At 52.0% G+C, this 13,607-nt stretch overlaps 1 protein-coding gene across 2 annotated transcripts in view; it reads right to left on the bottom strand.

Moving 5' to 3' along the window:
* LOC119963293 (glutamyl aminopeptidase) overlaps positions 1 to 13,607 on the bottom strand; it is a 116,514-nt gene that overhangs the window by 28,035 nt on the left and 74,872 nt on the right. For both annotated transcript variants that reach the window (XR_005460071.1, XM_038792158.1), the window contains exons 8-10: positions 4,850 to 4,915; positions 4,436 to 4,501; positions 4,170 to 4,321 (exon numbers count right to left, since the gene is read on the bottom strand). Coding sequence is in view for 1 of the 2 variants with exons in the window: in XM_038792158.1 (XP_038648086.1) it covers positions 4,170 to 4,321; positions 4,436 to 4,501; positions 4,850 to 4,915 (284 nt within the window). In the remaining variant the exon portion in view is untranslated. The remainder of the gene's footprint in view (positions 1 to 4,169; positions 4,322 to 4,435; positions 4,502 to 4,849; positions 4,916 to 13,607) is intronic.

The following is a 13,607-nucleotide window of genomic DNA, read 5'->3' as shown; positions in this document are numbered from 1 at the left end:
CCAAAGCACCTCTCTATCACACCCCTAGTCGCTGCATGGGCATTGTTGTAGCGATTCTCCGCGTCAGTCTGTGGCCTCCGTATAGGCGTCATAGGCCACAACCGCAACAGGTAACCCTTGTCGCCAAGCAACCAGCCCCTCAGCTGGGGGTGGGGGGGCGGGGGGGGGGGGGGGGGGGGGGGGTCGGAACCTTGAACAAGGTGGGGATGAAAGATTGCGCCAATATGAACGAGTCATGTACACTGCCCGGGTACCAGGTGCAGATGTGCAGGATCCTCATGCGGTGGTCGCAGACCACCTGAATGTTCATGGGGTAGGTTCCCTTCCTATTCGTGAACACAGCTGTTATCAGCTGGTGGCCGCATGGCGACATGCATCCCCTTGACCACCCCCTGGACCATGGGAATCGTGGCCACAGCAGCGAATCCCACTGCCTGGGCATCATGGCTGGCCCAGTCCACAGGGAACTGGATGTAGCGGTCCGCGATGGCATACAGGGCATCTGTCACTGCCCGGATGCACCGGTGCACAGATGCCTGTGAGATGCTGGACAGGTCCCCACTCAACGACTGGAATGACCCCACACTGCCCGTCACTTAACCTCCCCAGCCCCCCCTCCCCGGCACTCACTCTCCCCAGCTTCCCCCTCCCGGTACCCCCCCCCCCCCCCCCCCCCCCCCCCGCACTCACCCCCAACCCCGGCACCGACCACTATCACCGGCACGCACCTTCCACTGGCACGTGAACCCCTCCCATCTATTGCCGTGCTGTCACTTCTCCGGTGGCCGCCCACGCCGACCACTACTTCTGCGCTGCCTGGTATCAACCAGCACGACCGGTGACCCGTGGCCCATAGCGTCGCACCTGCGAGGCACGCGGCGCGATTCCCGTCGGCGCAGATTTTTGGCATCCTCAAAATATTGCGGGCGGTGACGGGGTGGGATTCACACCATCCCCTGCGATTCTCCGACCCGGCGGGGGGTCGGAGAATCCCGCCCAATATGTCCCAGCATGCTAAATCTTTGCCGGGATTCTGCAATCCGAGTTCGCCCTGCCACTGCTGCCAGCGAGAATAGAGAATTTGGTACTCAGCCAAAACTCTATTCACTTCAGTAGGACTGGAGAATCCCGCCGGCTTGAATGGACAGAGAATTCCGACTGTTGTTTTCCTTGTAGGAGTACACCCACGTCTCCCTGCCCATTAACATTTGCATGTTTCTCATTTTAAAATAAATTCTGCTTTTCTATTTTTACGAGCAACACCTCCCCACATTGTACTCTGTCATCTTACTGAGCACTCATTTAACCATGTCCCTATCACTTTGCAGCCTCTTTGTCTCCTCCTCATAGTTTGCTTCACACCTAGCTTTGTATTTACAACATTACTGTCTTATTATATATAGATTGTAAATAGCTGAGGCCCCAGCACTAATACTTATGGCACTTGCCAACTTGAAAATGCCCCATTTATCCCTATCCTCTGCTTCCTGTCTATCACCGATGCAAAATGTCACCCCCCTGACTACATAAGGCGACGCGCTGTTCGCTGGTGGCAATATCCTCTGGTCCCGCTGCTATGTCACCCCACGCCATTGGAAAACTCGTGGCAGGAGCGCTTCCGAAGGAACCAGAGAATCCCGTTAGCCTGAATGGCCAGAGAATTCCAACCCTCATCTTGTGTGTCAACTTTGTGTATGGCACCTTAGTGAATCCTTTTGGAAATCTAAGTATACAACATCCACTGGTCCCCCCATGTCTACTCTGCCAGTTACATCTTCAAAAATCTCGAATAAATTTGTCAAACCAGGTTGCCCTTTTGTGAAACCATGTTGACTTGTTCTAATCATGCTATGACTTTCTAATTGCATTGTTAAGACTTCCTTAATAATAGATTCCCAACAACTAAATGCCCTCTAGTGCCCTGTTTTCTCTCTCGCTCCTTTCTTCAATAGTGGTGATACATTTGTTAACTTCTAATCTTCTGAAACCATCGCAGAATCTAGATAATTTTGGAAAATAATAGCTAGTGCATCCACTGTCTGTGCAGCTTTCTCTTTTAGAACCCTAGGTTGTAGGCCATTGGGTCATGGGGATCTGTTCTTTTTTAGTCCATTGAGGGGCTCCAGCACTTTTTACTCTGCTGATACTAATTGTTTTAATTTGTTCACTCTTATTAGCTTCTCAGTGATCCCCTGTTTCTGCTATGCAACTTGTAACTTCTACTGCAAAGAGAGACATGGGGCTGGATGCTCTGCTGTCGGGACTCTCTTGTGGTGGCAACGCATCCACATCCGGGGATTTCCCGGCGGCGTGGGGCTGCCCACAATGGGAAATCCCTGTGGCCAGCTGGCAAGACGGAGAATCCCACCGCCGGCAGGGGTGGCCGCATGTGACGGAGAATCCCGCCCATGAAATATGTGTTAAATGTCTCTGCCATTTCCCCATTCGCCAGTATAATTTCCTGTCTCTGCCTTTAAGGGAGTAATGTTTACTTCAGCCACTTGCTTCCTTTTTGCATACTTTTTAATATTCCTGGCTAGCTTACGCTCATACTCTATCCTTTTCCTTTTTATCTACTTTTGGTGGTCTTATACTGGTTTTTTTTTACATTTTTCCAAGTAAGGACCAATTTAGCTTGGCCAATCTACCTACCCTGCAAATCTTTTGGGGTGTGGGGGTGAGACCAACGCAGACACGGGCAGAATGTGCCAACTCCACAAGGACAGTTACCTGGGTCAGGATCGAACCTGGGTCCTCGGTGTCGTGAGGCAGCAGGGCTAGCCACTGCGTCACCGTGTTGCCCTTTCTGGTTTCTAAAACACTCCCAATCCTCAGATGTATTACTATTCTTTGCTGTATCGCCACCTTGGCTGGAATTCTCCGGCTGTTGGGTTTTGCTCTTCCTGTTGGCAACACCCCCCCCCTCCCCCCACCATGTGTTTCCCGGCAGCAATAGGGGAGCTTCAATGATAAATCCCTTTGACTAATGGCAGGAAGAGAGAATCCCGCCACCAGCGAACAGCGGGCCACCAAGAAACAAGGAACCAGAGAATCTAGCTCTTTGTCTCTTGTAGGCCTTCAAAGAGGAAGAAGCCACAGGAGACTGTGGGCACAGAATATTACAACACTCAGTGTCACTTAATCTGTACAATTAGTAGCAAGCATCAGCACAGGTATGCTGAATTTTGATGATTTATGTAGTTAGATTGATGTGGGTACATCAGGTGAATTCATGTGCTTCCTCAGCTGCAGAGGACTGCAGTGGGAAAAGCCCCCCACCATTTTCTCAGGGCAACCAGGGATGGGCAATAAATGCAGCCTTACCAATTTTGGTTACATCCCTGAAACAAATAAAAATAGTCTGAAAGTGGTACTAGTGTAGACTCTAGAGCATCCCCCAACACTGTCACTAAAGGGTATATCAGGGCAACAAATATTAAGTACTTATATACATTGCCTACAGAGTATTAAACATGATTGCACCTTACTTGAACTGTGCTAAGTGCTTAGCCGTGAGTCACACGATCCAATTGTAGCTGATTGAGCACAGAGGACAATATTGGTGAGGGTGCAAATGGGTGTACTCTGCACACAGGGTGGGCTGGATTCTCCGTCCCGCCACATTTCTGTTTCAGCACGACGGCGGGATGCTCAATTGCGCCGGCTGGTCAATGGGATTTCCCATTGTGGGGCAGCCCTACGCTGTCGGGAACCCCACGGGCTGCCGGCAGTTCAGAGCATCCCGCCGGCAGAGAATCCAGACCAGGGTCTCATTGCTTGCTTAAAGCAGGCATAGTTAGTACATGAGTCATTCCAGTGAGAATTAAGGTGATTTGCTTGTGAGTTAAATATATACATAATTAAAAAGATTTACATATAAATTGAAGCCCTCGTCTTCTTTTGAGAGTCCCTGAGGCCGATCCAGATGAGTGGACCAAGAATCAGGTAAATTGGCCACCACCCAGTTTCTTGAACTTGCTATTCTGCTCCACAATCATCACCGATGGAGACATAAAAATTGACCCAATTGACCGTAAACATTTGTAATCATCGGACTAAGTTAGTTGTTCAAATTGTATCTGAAACCAATTGTAAGAGATTATAAACTGAAGTTTAGTCAAAAGACAACAAAGCAAATTAGTTATGCATTATGTATTAGGGTGTCTTACTTTAGAGGCGAATGGGGTTCAGATGCATTCGCTTTTGAGTCTAACAAGAAGCGTTTCTGTGTGAGCGTTGAGATCGATTCAACAGTCAGTACAGGGAAGCCCATCTGCCGTGTCCATGTATCCATCACTTCCTTTATAGGCTTACCACTGACCTACAGTAAAAATTAAATCAATGCTTCCTGAGAACAGTGGAAAATTTGAATCAGCCCATGGAGTAACTTTTCAGACAAAAAGCAACAAGATTGATCATTCTAACTAGAGTTTACCTCAGTGAGGGATTTCCAGAAGTCATCAGTCTTTGCATTTTGAAATGGATGATCCGAGAGGTATTTCTGAAGGTAGAATTCAGCATTTAAAATACTTTCCTCAGTTATTGTGAACAAAGTTTCTTTTTGATAAGCGAAGTTTCCTTCGTTCTTCTTCTTGGACTCTCAGCAATTCTCACCATTCACAGGCAACATGTAGGCAATTGACTAAACCTCCTACCAATGCCACACTCTGATGGTTTCTGCTGGGAACCAGCTGGCCTCCAGTTGGTGTCCCCAGTGACAGTATGACTGTGTGACAGCTACTCACCAGTCAGGAAATATCAGCACATAAAATGATTCGGAGGACAATGCACTGAAGCCATGGCGCACTGTCACATCTCCTTACGAAAACATAATTTTTAAATGTTGTACCTGGCAGCCTCGCTGAAACTCTTCTGGTGTCATCCAGTCACGCAACATTCGTAGAATCGATGCACCCTGCAACCATAAGATCACCGCATAACCAAAAACATAGTAATGCTTCAAAATTTGATCTGTGACTACAATACGCAAAGTGTCCTTACATGAAACCAAAGAAAAGGGAAATGAAGCAGAAGTTTTTTTTTTAAACTGAAAGGGTTTTAAGTCTGTGGATCAGGTTATTGGCACAGTGGTGGAATAGGTTTCATTGAAGAATAAAGCAGGCTCTGGTTAACAAATAGGATTGACCATTGAGTGGTGCCTTTGGGGAGGGGCGGCCACGCTAGCAGGTGATGCTGGTGAATGGAAGTGAGGTGGTGAGGGAAAAGACCAAGAGGGGTGGCTGGGGGGGCGGGGGGAGGGGGGGGGAGGTCCTTGCGACGTGGCAGGGGGTGAGAGATGATATGGTCAGGGGCGGAGAAAGGGGCTATCTGGGATGGGCTAGGCCGAGTCTGCACGTTCTCTCTGTGTCTGCGTGGCTTTCCTCCAGGTGCTCCGGTTTCCTCCCACAAATCCAGAAAGACGTGCTGTGAGGTGAATTGGACATTCTGAATTCTCCCTCTGTGTACCCAAACAGGCGTTGGAATGTGGCGATTAGAGGATTTTCACTGTAACTTCATTGCAGTGTTAATGTAAGCCTACTTGTGACACTAATAAAGATTATTATTATTAATTGGATTAGCAGTGGGAAATCTTCAAATATATGAAACAGTAAAAACATTTTTATAAGATAACAGGGTTGCATCAAAGAATAGAATGCTATGGATATAAGATTAAACAAACTTAAAAGAGAGGCATGTGATAAAATTGGATCCAACAATACTTAAAATTCAATTGAAGGGACGACTTCCGGTTGTGACCATGGAGTGAGTGGTCACACAACAGGCAGCTCCTGCTTGAAGGTACAGAAAAGAGTGCTTTTTACCCGATATTGTGTGGAATTTTGTATAAAAGGCGTAGGTGAATTTTGGAGGAGTGATATGTCTGCGGCTATCAGACCCGGCAGAAAACAGTGAGCGACCAGGCTGAAGAGTTGGAGCATGCCTGTACTGCAGCAACAGCCAGTTGAAGCAAGGCGGCGGGGGAAGGGCTGATGCAAGCTGGAAGTCCCCAGATGGAGAAGCTGATGGTGTTTATTAAGGAGGAATTCTGCCAGCAGAGGAAGGAAATGCCTGAGTGATGCACTATCAATTACGATGAGACGAGAGCAGAGAGTAATCGAGGCTTTATTAAGCAGAGATGTGTTGCCTCCTGCAGCTGCTACCAGAAATGGGAGCAGCTCGGTGTGCACACACATTTATACTCCGCCTACTGGGCGGAACCAGCAGGCAGGGATCTACCCCCGTACTTGTAGTACAGGAGCCTTACCGTATTACCTCTAATGCAAGTATTATACAAACAGTGGTGACTACCACATTAAACCACTGTTAAAATAGAGTCCAGCGGGGGCGGCGGAAAACTATTTACAGGTTTGTGAGAATTTAAGGTTTAGAGTCTGGTGAAAAATTTACAAATTTAGCCGGTCGGGTACCTTGATCCTCTGCTGTGAGCGCCTCAGTCCCGGTAGTGATGCCGGGAGCGTGTTGTCCTCATCTTCATCCTTGGGTGGAACCAGGGGGCGGGGGCTGTAGTGAGGTGCGCTGGGTGGAGGGTGTGTGGCGCCGGGGCAATCAGAGGGGAGGGTGTCGGGTAGTGCAGGGCCGTGGGTGGGGATCCAGCTGGTGTCAGGTCCCTGAGGGAGACTGTGTACTGGCGGCTGTCGGGGTACGCCACGTAGGCTTACTGCGGGTTCGCATGCAGCAGTTGTACCCTTTCGACCAACGGGTCTGCCTTGTGGAGCCGCACGTGCTTGCGGAGGAGGACGGGTCCTGGAGCTGCCAGCCACATTGGGAGCGAAACCCCAGAGGTGGACTTCCTAGGGCAGGCAAGGAGACATTCATGAGGGGTTTCATTAGTCGCAGTGCAGAGTAGTGATCGGATGGAGTGGAGCTCGTCGGGGTGGCCCTCCTGCCGGGAAAGGTTTAGACCGCAGGGCCAGCAGGACGGCCTTCCAGACCGTCCCATTCTCCCTCTCCACCTGCCCGTTTCCCCGGGGGTTGTAGCTGGTCGTCCTGCTTGAGGCAATGCCCTTGCTGAGCAGGAACTTATCGCTCATAAAGGAAGATCCCCGGTCGCTGTGGACGTAAGCGGGGAAACCGAACAGGGCAAAGATGCTGTTGAGTGCTTTAATGACAATGGCAGACGTCATATCAGGGCATGGGATGGCGAAGAGGAATCTGGAGTATTCATCAACCACATTCAGGAAGTACATGTTTTGGTCGGTGGAGGGGAGGGGCCCTTTGAAGTCCATGCTGAGGCGTTCAAAGGGGCGGGAGGCCTTCACCAGGTGCGCTCGGTCTGGCCGGTAGAAGTGCGGTTTGCACTCCGCGCGGACCTGGCAGTCTCTGATGATAGCCCTGACTTCCTCGATGGAGTAGGGCAGATTGTGGGCCTTTATAAAGTGAAAGAACCGGGTGACCCCTGGGTGACAGAGACCATTGTGTAGGGCCCGAAGTCGGTCCACTTGTGTGCTGGCACATGTACCTCGGGATAGGGCATCGGGGGGCTCGTTGAGCTTACTGGGGCGATAAAAAATCTCGTAATTGTAGGTGGAGAGCTCAATCCTCCACCTTAAGATTTTATCATTTTTGATCTTGCCCGCTGTGTATTATTAAACATGAAGGCAACCGACCGTTGGTCTGTGAGGAGAGTGAATCTCCTGCCAGCCAGGTAATGCCTCCAATGTCACACTGCTTCTACGATGGCTTGGGCCTCCTTTTCGACAGAGGAGTGCCGAATTTCGGAGGCATGGAGGGTGCGGGAAAAGAATGCCACGGGTCTGCCTGCCTGGTTGAGGGTGGCGACCAGAGCGACGTCCGATCCATCTCTTTTGACCTGAAAGGGTAACGTCTCATCGACTGCGTGCATCGCAGCCTTGGCGATTTCGGCCTTGATAAAGTTGAAGGCCTGGCGGACCTCAGCCGTCAGGGGGAAAACTGTGGAGTGGATGAGTGGGCGGGCCTTGTCCGCACAGTTAGGGACCTACTGGGCATAATAGGAGAAAAACCCCAGGCATTGTTTCAGGGCCTCGAGGCAGTGGGGGAGAGGGAGTTCCATGAGGGGGCGCATGCGGTCGGGGTCGGGCCCTAGAACTCCATTTTCCACAACATAGCTAAGGATGGCAGAGCGGTTGGTGCTAACATGCACTTCTCCTTATTGGACGTGAGGTTCAGGTGTTTGGCGGTGTGGAGAAATTTGAAAAAGTTAGCGTCGTGGTCCTGCTGGTCGTGGCCGCAGATGGTGACGTTATCGAGTTACGGGAAGGTGGCTCGCAACCCGTACCGGTCAACTATTCGGTCCATCTCACGTTGGAAGACCGAGACCCCGTTAGTACGCCGAAAGGAATCCTAAGGAAGTGGTAAAGGCGACCGTCTGCTTCGAACGCCATGTATTGGCGGTCCGCCTTGCGGATGGGGAGCTGGTGGTAGGCAGATTTCAGGTCCACTGTAGAAAAGACCCAGCACTGTGAAATCTGATTGACCATATCAGATATGCGTGGGAGGGGGTACACATCGAGCTGCATGTGCAGATTGATGGTCTGACTGTAGTCAATGACCATCCTGTGTTTCTCCCCAGTCTTTACTACTACCACTTGGGCTCTCCAGGGGCTGTTGCTGGCCTCAATGATGCCTTCCCACAGCAGCCGCTGGACCTCCGACCTGATGAAGGTCCTGTCCTGGGCACTGTACAGTCTGCTCCTGGTGGCGACGGGTTTGCAAACCGGGGTGAGGTTTGCAATCAGGGAAGCTGGGTTGACCTTAAGGGTCGTGAGGCCGCATACGGTGAGGGGTGGTAGGGGTATGCCAAATTTTAGAGTTTGGCTTTGGTGGCTGCACTGGAAGTCCAGGCCAAGTAACAGGGCAGCGCAGAGGTTGGGGAGGAAGTAGAGTCGGAAGTTGCTGAACTCTACGCCCTGGATGGTGAGGGTGGCGATGCAGTACCCCCAGATATCTACGGAATAGGATCCGGAGGCCATGGAGATTCTTTGGGTGACAGGGTGTACCGCGAGGGAGCAGCGCCTTACCGTAGAGGGGTGGATGAAGCTTTCCGTGCTCCCAGAGTCAAGAAGGCAGGAAGTCTTGTGCCCATCAACTTTCACTGTCGTCGTCGCAGTTGCGAGGATGTGAGGCCAGGACTGGCCGAGCGTGATGGAGGCGAGCTGCGGCTGGTGCTGGTAGGCCCAGGGCTGGTCGGCGACGGTGGCAGGCGATGAACAGCCAGGCGAAGTTCCCGATGAACTGGGGTCCTGAGGTGCCGTCCAAAATGGCGCCGAAAATGGTGGCGCCCACGGAGCGGGTGGCGTTAAAGATGGTGGCGCCCACGGGCCGCACATGGTCTGCGGGGACGAAAATGGCAGCGCCCACGGGTCGCACATGGGGGGTGCAGGAACGCTGGGCCTAGAAACTGCAGTGATCAACTGGCCTGGCACACAGCAGCAAAATGTCCTTTCTTTCCGCAGGCCTTGCAGTTTACACTCTGCGTTGGGCAGCGCTGCCAGGGGTGTTTGGTCTGCCCGCAGAAGTAGCATTTGGGCCCCCCGGGGTTGGCTGGCTGCCGCGTGGTGCAGACTTGGGGTGGGCTGGGGTCGGAAGCTGGTGGGGCCCACGATGTCCATGAGGGTGCTGTGCTGTCGGGAGCGTACGACTGTACGTTACGGGAGGCAACAGTCAGTGAGTTTGCGAGCTGCCTGGTTGCCGCAAGGTCGAGCGTACCCCCTTCTAATAGGCGCTGGCAGATGTACGCTGACCCCATTACCCGTAACAAAAGCGTCCCTGATTAAAAGTTCAGTATGTTTGACAGCCGAAACTGCCTGGCAATCACGGATCCTCCCCAGGATGTTCAGGGCATGCCAGAAATCATCTGAAGACTCACCAGGGAGTTGCTGTCTCATGGACAGGAGGTACCTGGCGTACAGTTTGTTGATCGGGCGAATGTAATGTCCCTTCAGGAGCTCCATTGCTTCCGTGTAAGTAGGCACATCACGGATAAGGGGGAAAATATCGTAGTTCACCCGTGAGTAAAGAACCTGGAGCTTCTGTGCGTCCGAGGGTTGGTCCGTCGCGGATTGGAGGTAGCTCTCGAAACAAGTGAGCCAGCGGTCGAAAGCCGACGTGGCGTTGGCTGCTTGCGGGTGCAGCTGTAGGCGATCAGGCTTGATGCGTAGTTCCATCGCTGTAATATCCCTGCTTAATAAATTGATGCACTATCAATTATGACGAGACGATAGTAGAGAGTAATGGAGGCTTTATTAAGCAGAGATGTGTTTCCTCCTGCAGCTGCTACCAGAAATGGGACCAGCTCGGTGAGCACACACATTTATACTCCGCCTACTGGGCGGAGCCAGCAGGCAGGGATCTACCCCCGTACCTGTAGTACAGGAGCCTTACCGTATTACCTCTAATATAAGTAATATACATACAGTGGTGACTACCACACTGAGGACCCCTCGAAGGCCATCGAAGGAGCTGTGGCACCCCTGAAGAGTTCTGTGGAACGGGTGGAGAATTGTTTGGATGTGCAGCTGTCGCAGATTTGGGAGATCGAAGGAGTGATCTCAGACCACAGCGATCGTGTGGTGGCTCTGGAGGCAGAGGTGGGATTCCTAGTTGATCTGTGTAAAACGTTGAGGGCAAAGATGGAGGAGCAGGAGAATACCTGGAGAAGGTCGAACCTGCGAGTAGTGAGCCTGCCTGAAGGAGTGGAAGGTGTGAGTGCCACGAGAGATGTCCCGAAGATGCTGGCGAGCTGGTTGCAGAAGGGTTGCTAGATAAGGTGCCTGAAGTGGACCGAGTGCATAGGTCCCTGAGGCAGAAGCCGAGAGCTGGGGAGCCACCGTGGGTGATGATCGTGACACTCCACAAATTTGTGGAGAAAGAGAAAGTTTCGCGATGGGCCAAGGGGAAGGGTACCTGCGACTGGGAGGGGAATAACGTCCAAATTTATCAGGACATCGGAGCCAAGTTGGCAAAGCGGCGGGCAGGTTTCAACAAGGCCAAGGCGGTGCTGTACCGGCGGCAGATCAGGTTTGGGGTGCTCTACCCGGCAAAACTATGGGTGACGTTTGGAGGACAGGAGTATTATTAAGGAGGATAAATGGGGGGAGAACTGAGCAGACAGTGCTTGGGAAGCGGGGTGCTGGCACTCTGTAATGGTTGGGAGAATGTTTGAAGTGGGGGTAAGGAATGCAGGATTTTTGTCATTTTTGCGGGGGGGGTTTTGCTGTTTACTGTTGGGATTGTAAGGGGTTGTAGAGGTGAAGAGTTTATGTGGAGATGGATGTTCCCATTCCCCCCTCCTGTTTTATGGGACTGTTAGTGTTTGCCGTTTGCTTTTGAAGATGGCTGCCTGGAGTTCAGGAAAAGTCCTTGTTTGTGTGGGGGAGGGTAAGGTCAGCAGGGAGACTTGCTTCCTCCTTGAGCTGAGGAGTGGGTGGGGTGAGGGGAAGGTCATTGGGAGGTGCCTTTGGGCAGGGACGGCAGCGCTAGCAGGTGTTGCTGGAGAACGGAATTGAGGTGTTGGGGGAGTAGGCCGAGAGGGGTGGCCGGTGGGAGGGGAGAGGGGAGGGGTGGAGGTGGGGGGGGGGGGGGGGGGGGGGGAGGAGGTTCTTGCAACATGGCAGAGTGTGAGATGACATGGTCAGGGGAGGAGAAAGGGGCCATCTGGTTTGGGTTACATCTCAGGTGGAATTAAGGGGGCAGGAGTTAAGTGGGGAAAATGACGGACGTAGAGAGGATTGGAAGCGTAAGGTTGGTAACGTGGAACGTCCGGGGACTGAATGGGCCGTTTAAAAGGTCGCGGGTGTTCGCACACCTCAGGAGCTTCAAAGTGGGGGTGGTCTTTCTGCAGGAGGCGCACCTCCGTGTGAAGGGCCAGGTTAGGTTAAGGAATGGGTGGGTTGGGCAGGTTTTTCACTCAGGGTTTGATTTGAAATCGAGGGGAGTGGCAATTTTAATGAGCAAGAAGACGGGGTGGAGGTTTGATTTGGGGTTATTGGCGGATGGAAGTTTTTGTGGTAAGGTGCGGGGCGCGATTAGGAGTATGTAGAGTTGAATCAGAATGGGTAAGTGCCGGCAGCCATTTTTTGGGAAGCACTGGAGGCAGCGGCCCAGGGGGAAATTATTTTGTTTAATGCTCGTGTGGATAGGGAAAAGAGGAAGGAACATGACCGTCTCGTGAGCAAGATAGTGGAGGTGGACAGGGAATATTTGAGGGTGCCCACCGTGGAGGGATTGGTGAGGAGGAAAAAGTTGCAGGGGCAGTTGACAGGCTGTCAATGGGGAGGGCGGTAGCGGAAGAGGGGTGCAATATGAGTATGGGGTGAAGGCAAGCCGCATGCTGACGCACCAGCTACAGAAGCAGGCTGCGTCCATGGAAATATTGACGATACGGACTGGGGCTGGGGATGTGGTGTCGGAGTCAGGGAGGATAAATGAAGCATTTAGGGACTTTACGAGGCGGACCCGGGGGAGAGGATGGGGACATGGGGCGGTTTCTGAACAAGCTGGAGTTTCCCCAGGTGGAAGAAGCAAAGAGGCAGACATTGGAGGAGCCCCTGGGCTCAGGGAGGTGCTGGATAGTATCAGTGGTATGAAGTCGGGGAAGGCCCCTGGACCGGATGGGTACCCGGCGGAATTTTAGAAGGAATTTGCGACGTACCTGGCATCACATCTGTTGGGGGCTTTAATGAAGCACTGGAGAAGGGGGAGTTGTTGGAAACGATGATGCAGGCAGTAATCACACTAATCCCGAAAAAGGGGAAGGACCCGGTGGAATGTGGGTCGGATAGGCCCATATCACTTTTGAACACGTATGTGAAAGTATTGTCTGAGTTGTTGGCGGGGAGGATGGAGGAGTGTGTCCCCGGGGGTGGATGCAGAAGATCAAACAGGCTTCATGAAGGGCAGGCAGCTCGCGAGTAATGTAAGATAAATGTGGTGATGAATCCGTCGGGGACTCTGGTACCCGATGTGTGGTGTCCATGGTCGCGGAGAAGGCATTTGATCGGGTGGAGTGGTGGTACCTGTTAGAGGTTTTGGGAAGGTTTGGGTTTGGGCCGCGATTTGTGGCATGGGTGCGGTTGCTGTTGTGGCACTAAGAGCGAGGGTGAGGACGAATGATATGAGCTCCCAAAGCTACACAGGGATACGAGGCAGGGGTGCCCGCTGTGCCGTTACTGTTTGCGCTGGCCATAGAGCCGTTGTGATGGCTCCTAGGGGGTCGGCGGAGTGACGGGGTTTATGAGTGGACATAGTGCATTGGGTGTTGCTCTATGCTGATGACCTCTTGCTGTACGTTTCGGATCCATTGGAGAGTACGAGAATGATTATGGGCCTGTTGGGGAGGTTTGGAGGGTTCTCAGGGTACAAACTGAATGTAGGTGTGGTAGTCACCACTGATGTATATACTGTATATATATGGGTTTTACGGTAAGGCCCCTGTGCTACAGGTACAGGGGTAGATCCCTGTCTACTGGCTCGGCCCAGTAGGCGGAGTATTAATGTGTGTGCTCTCCATACAGCAGCCATTTAATCAGCTGCTGTAGGAGGCCACACATCTCTGTAATAAAGCCTCGATTACATTCTACTCTCGTCTCGTCGTAATTGATAGTGCA

The sequence above is a fragment of the Scyliorhinus canicula genome, chromosome 3, assembly GCF_902713615.1.
Source record: "Scyliorhinus canicula chromosome 3, sScyCan1.1, whole genome shotgun sequence".
Lineage (NCBI taxonomy): Eukaryota > Metazoa > Chordata > Chondrichthyes > Carcharhiniformes > Scyliorhinidae > Scyliorhinus > Scyliorhinus canicula.
This window is presented reverse-complemented; position numbering and strand designations above follow the sequence as displayed.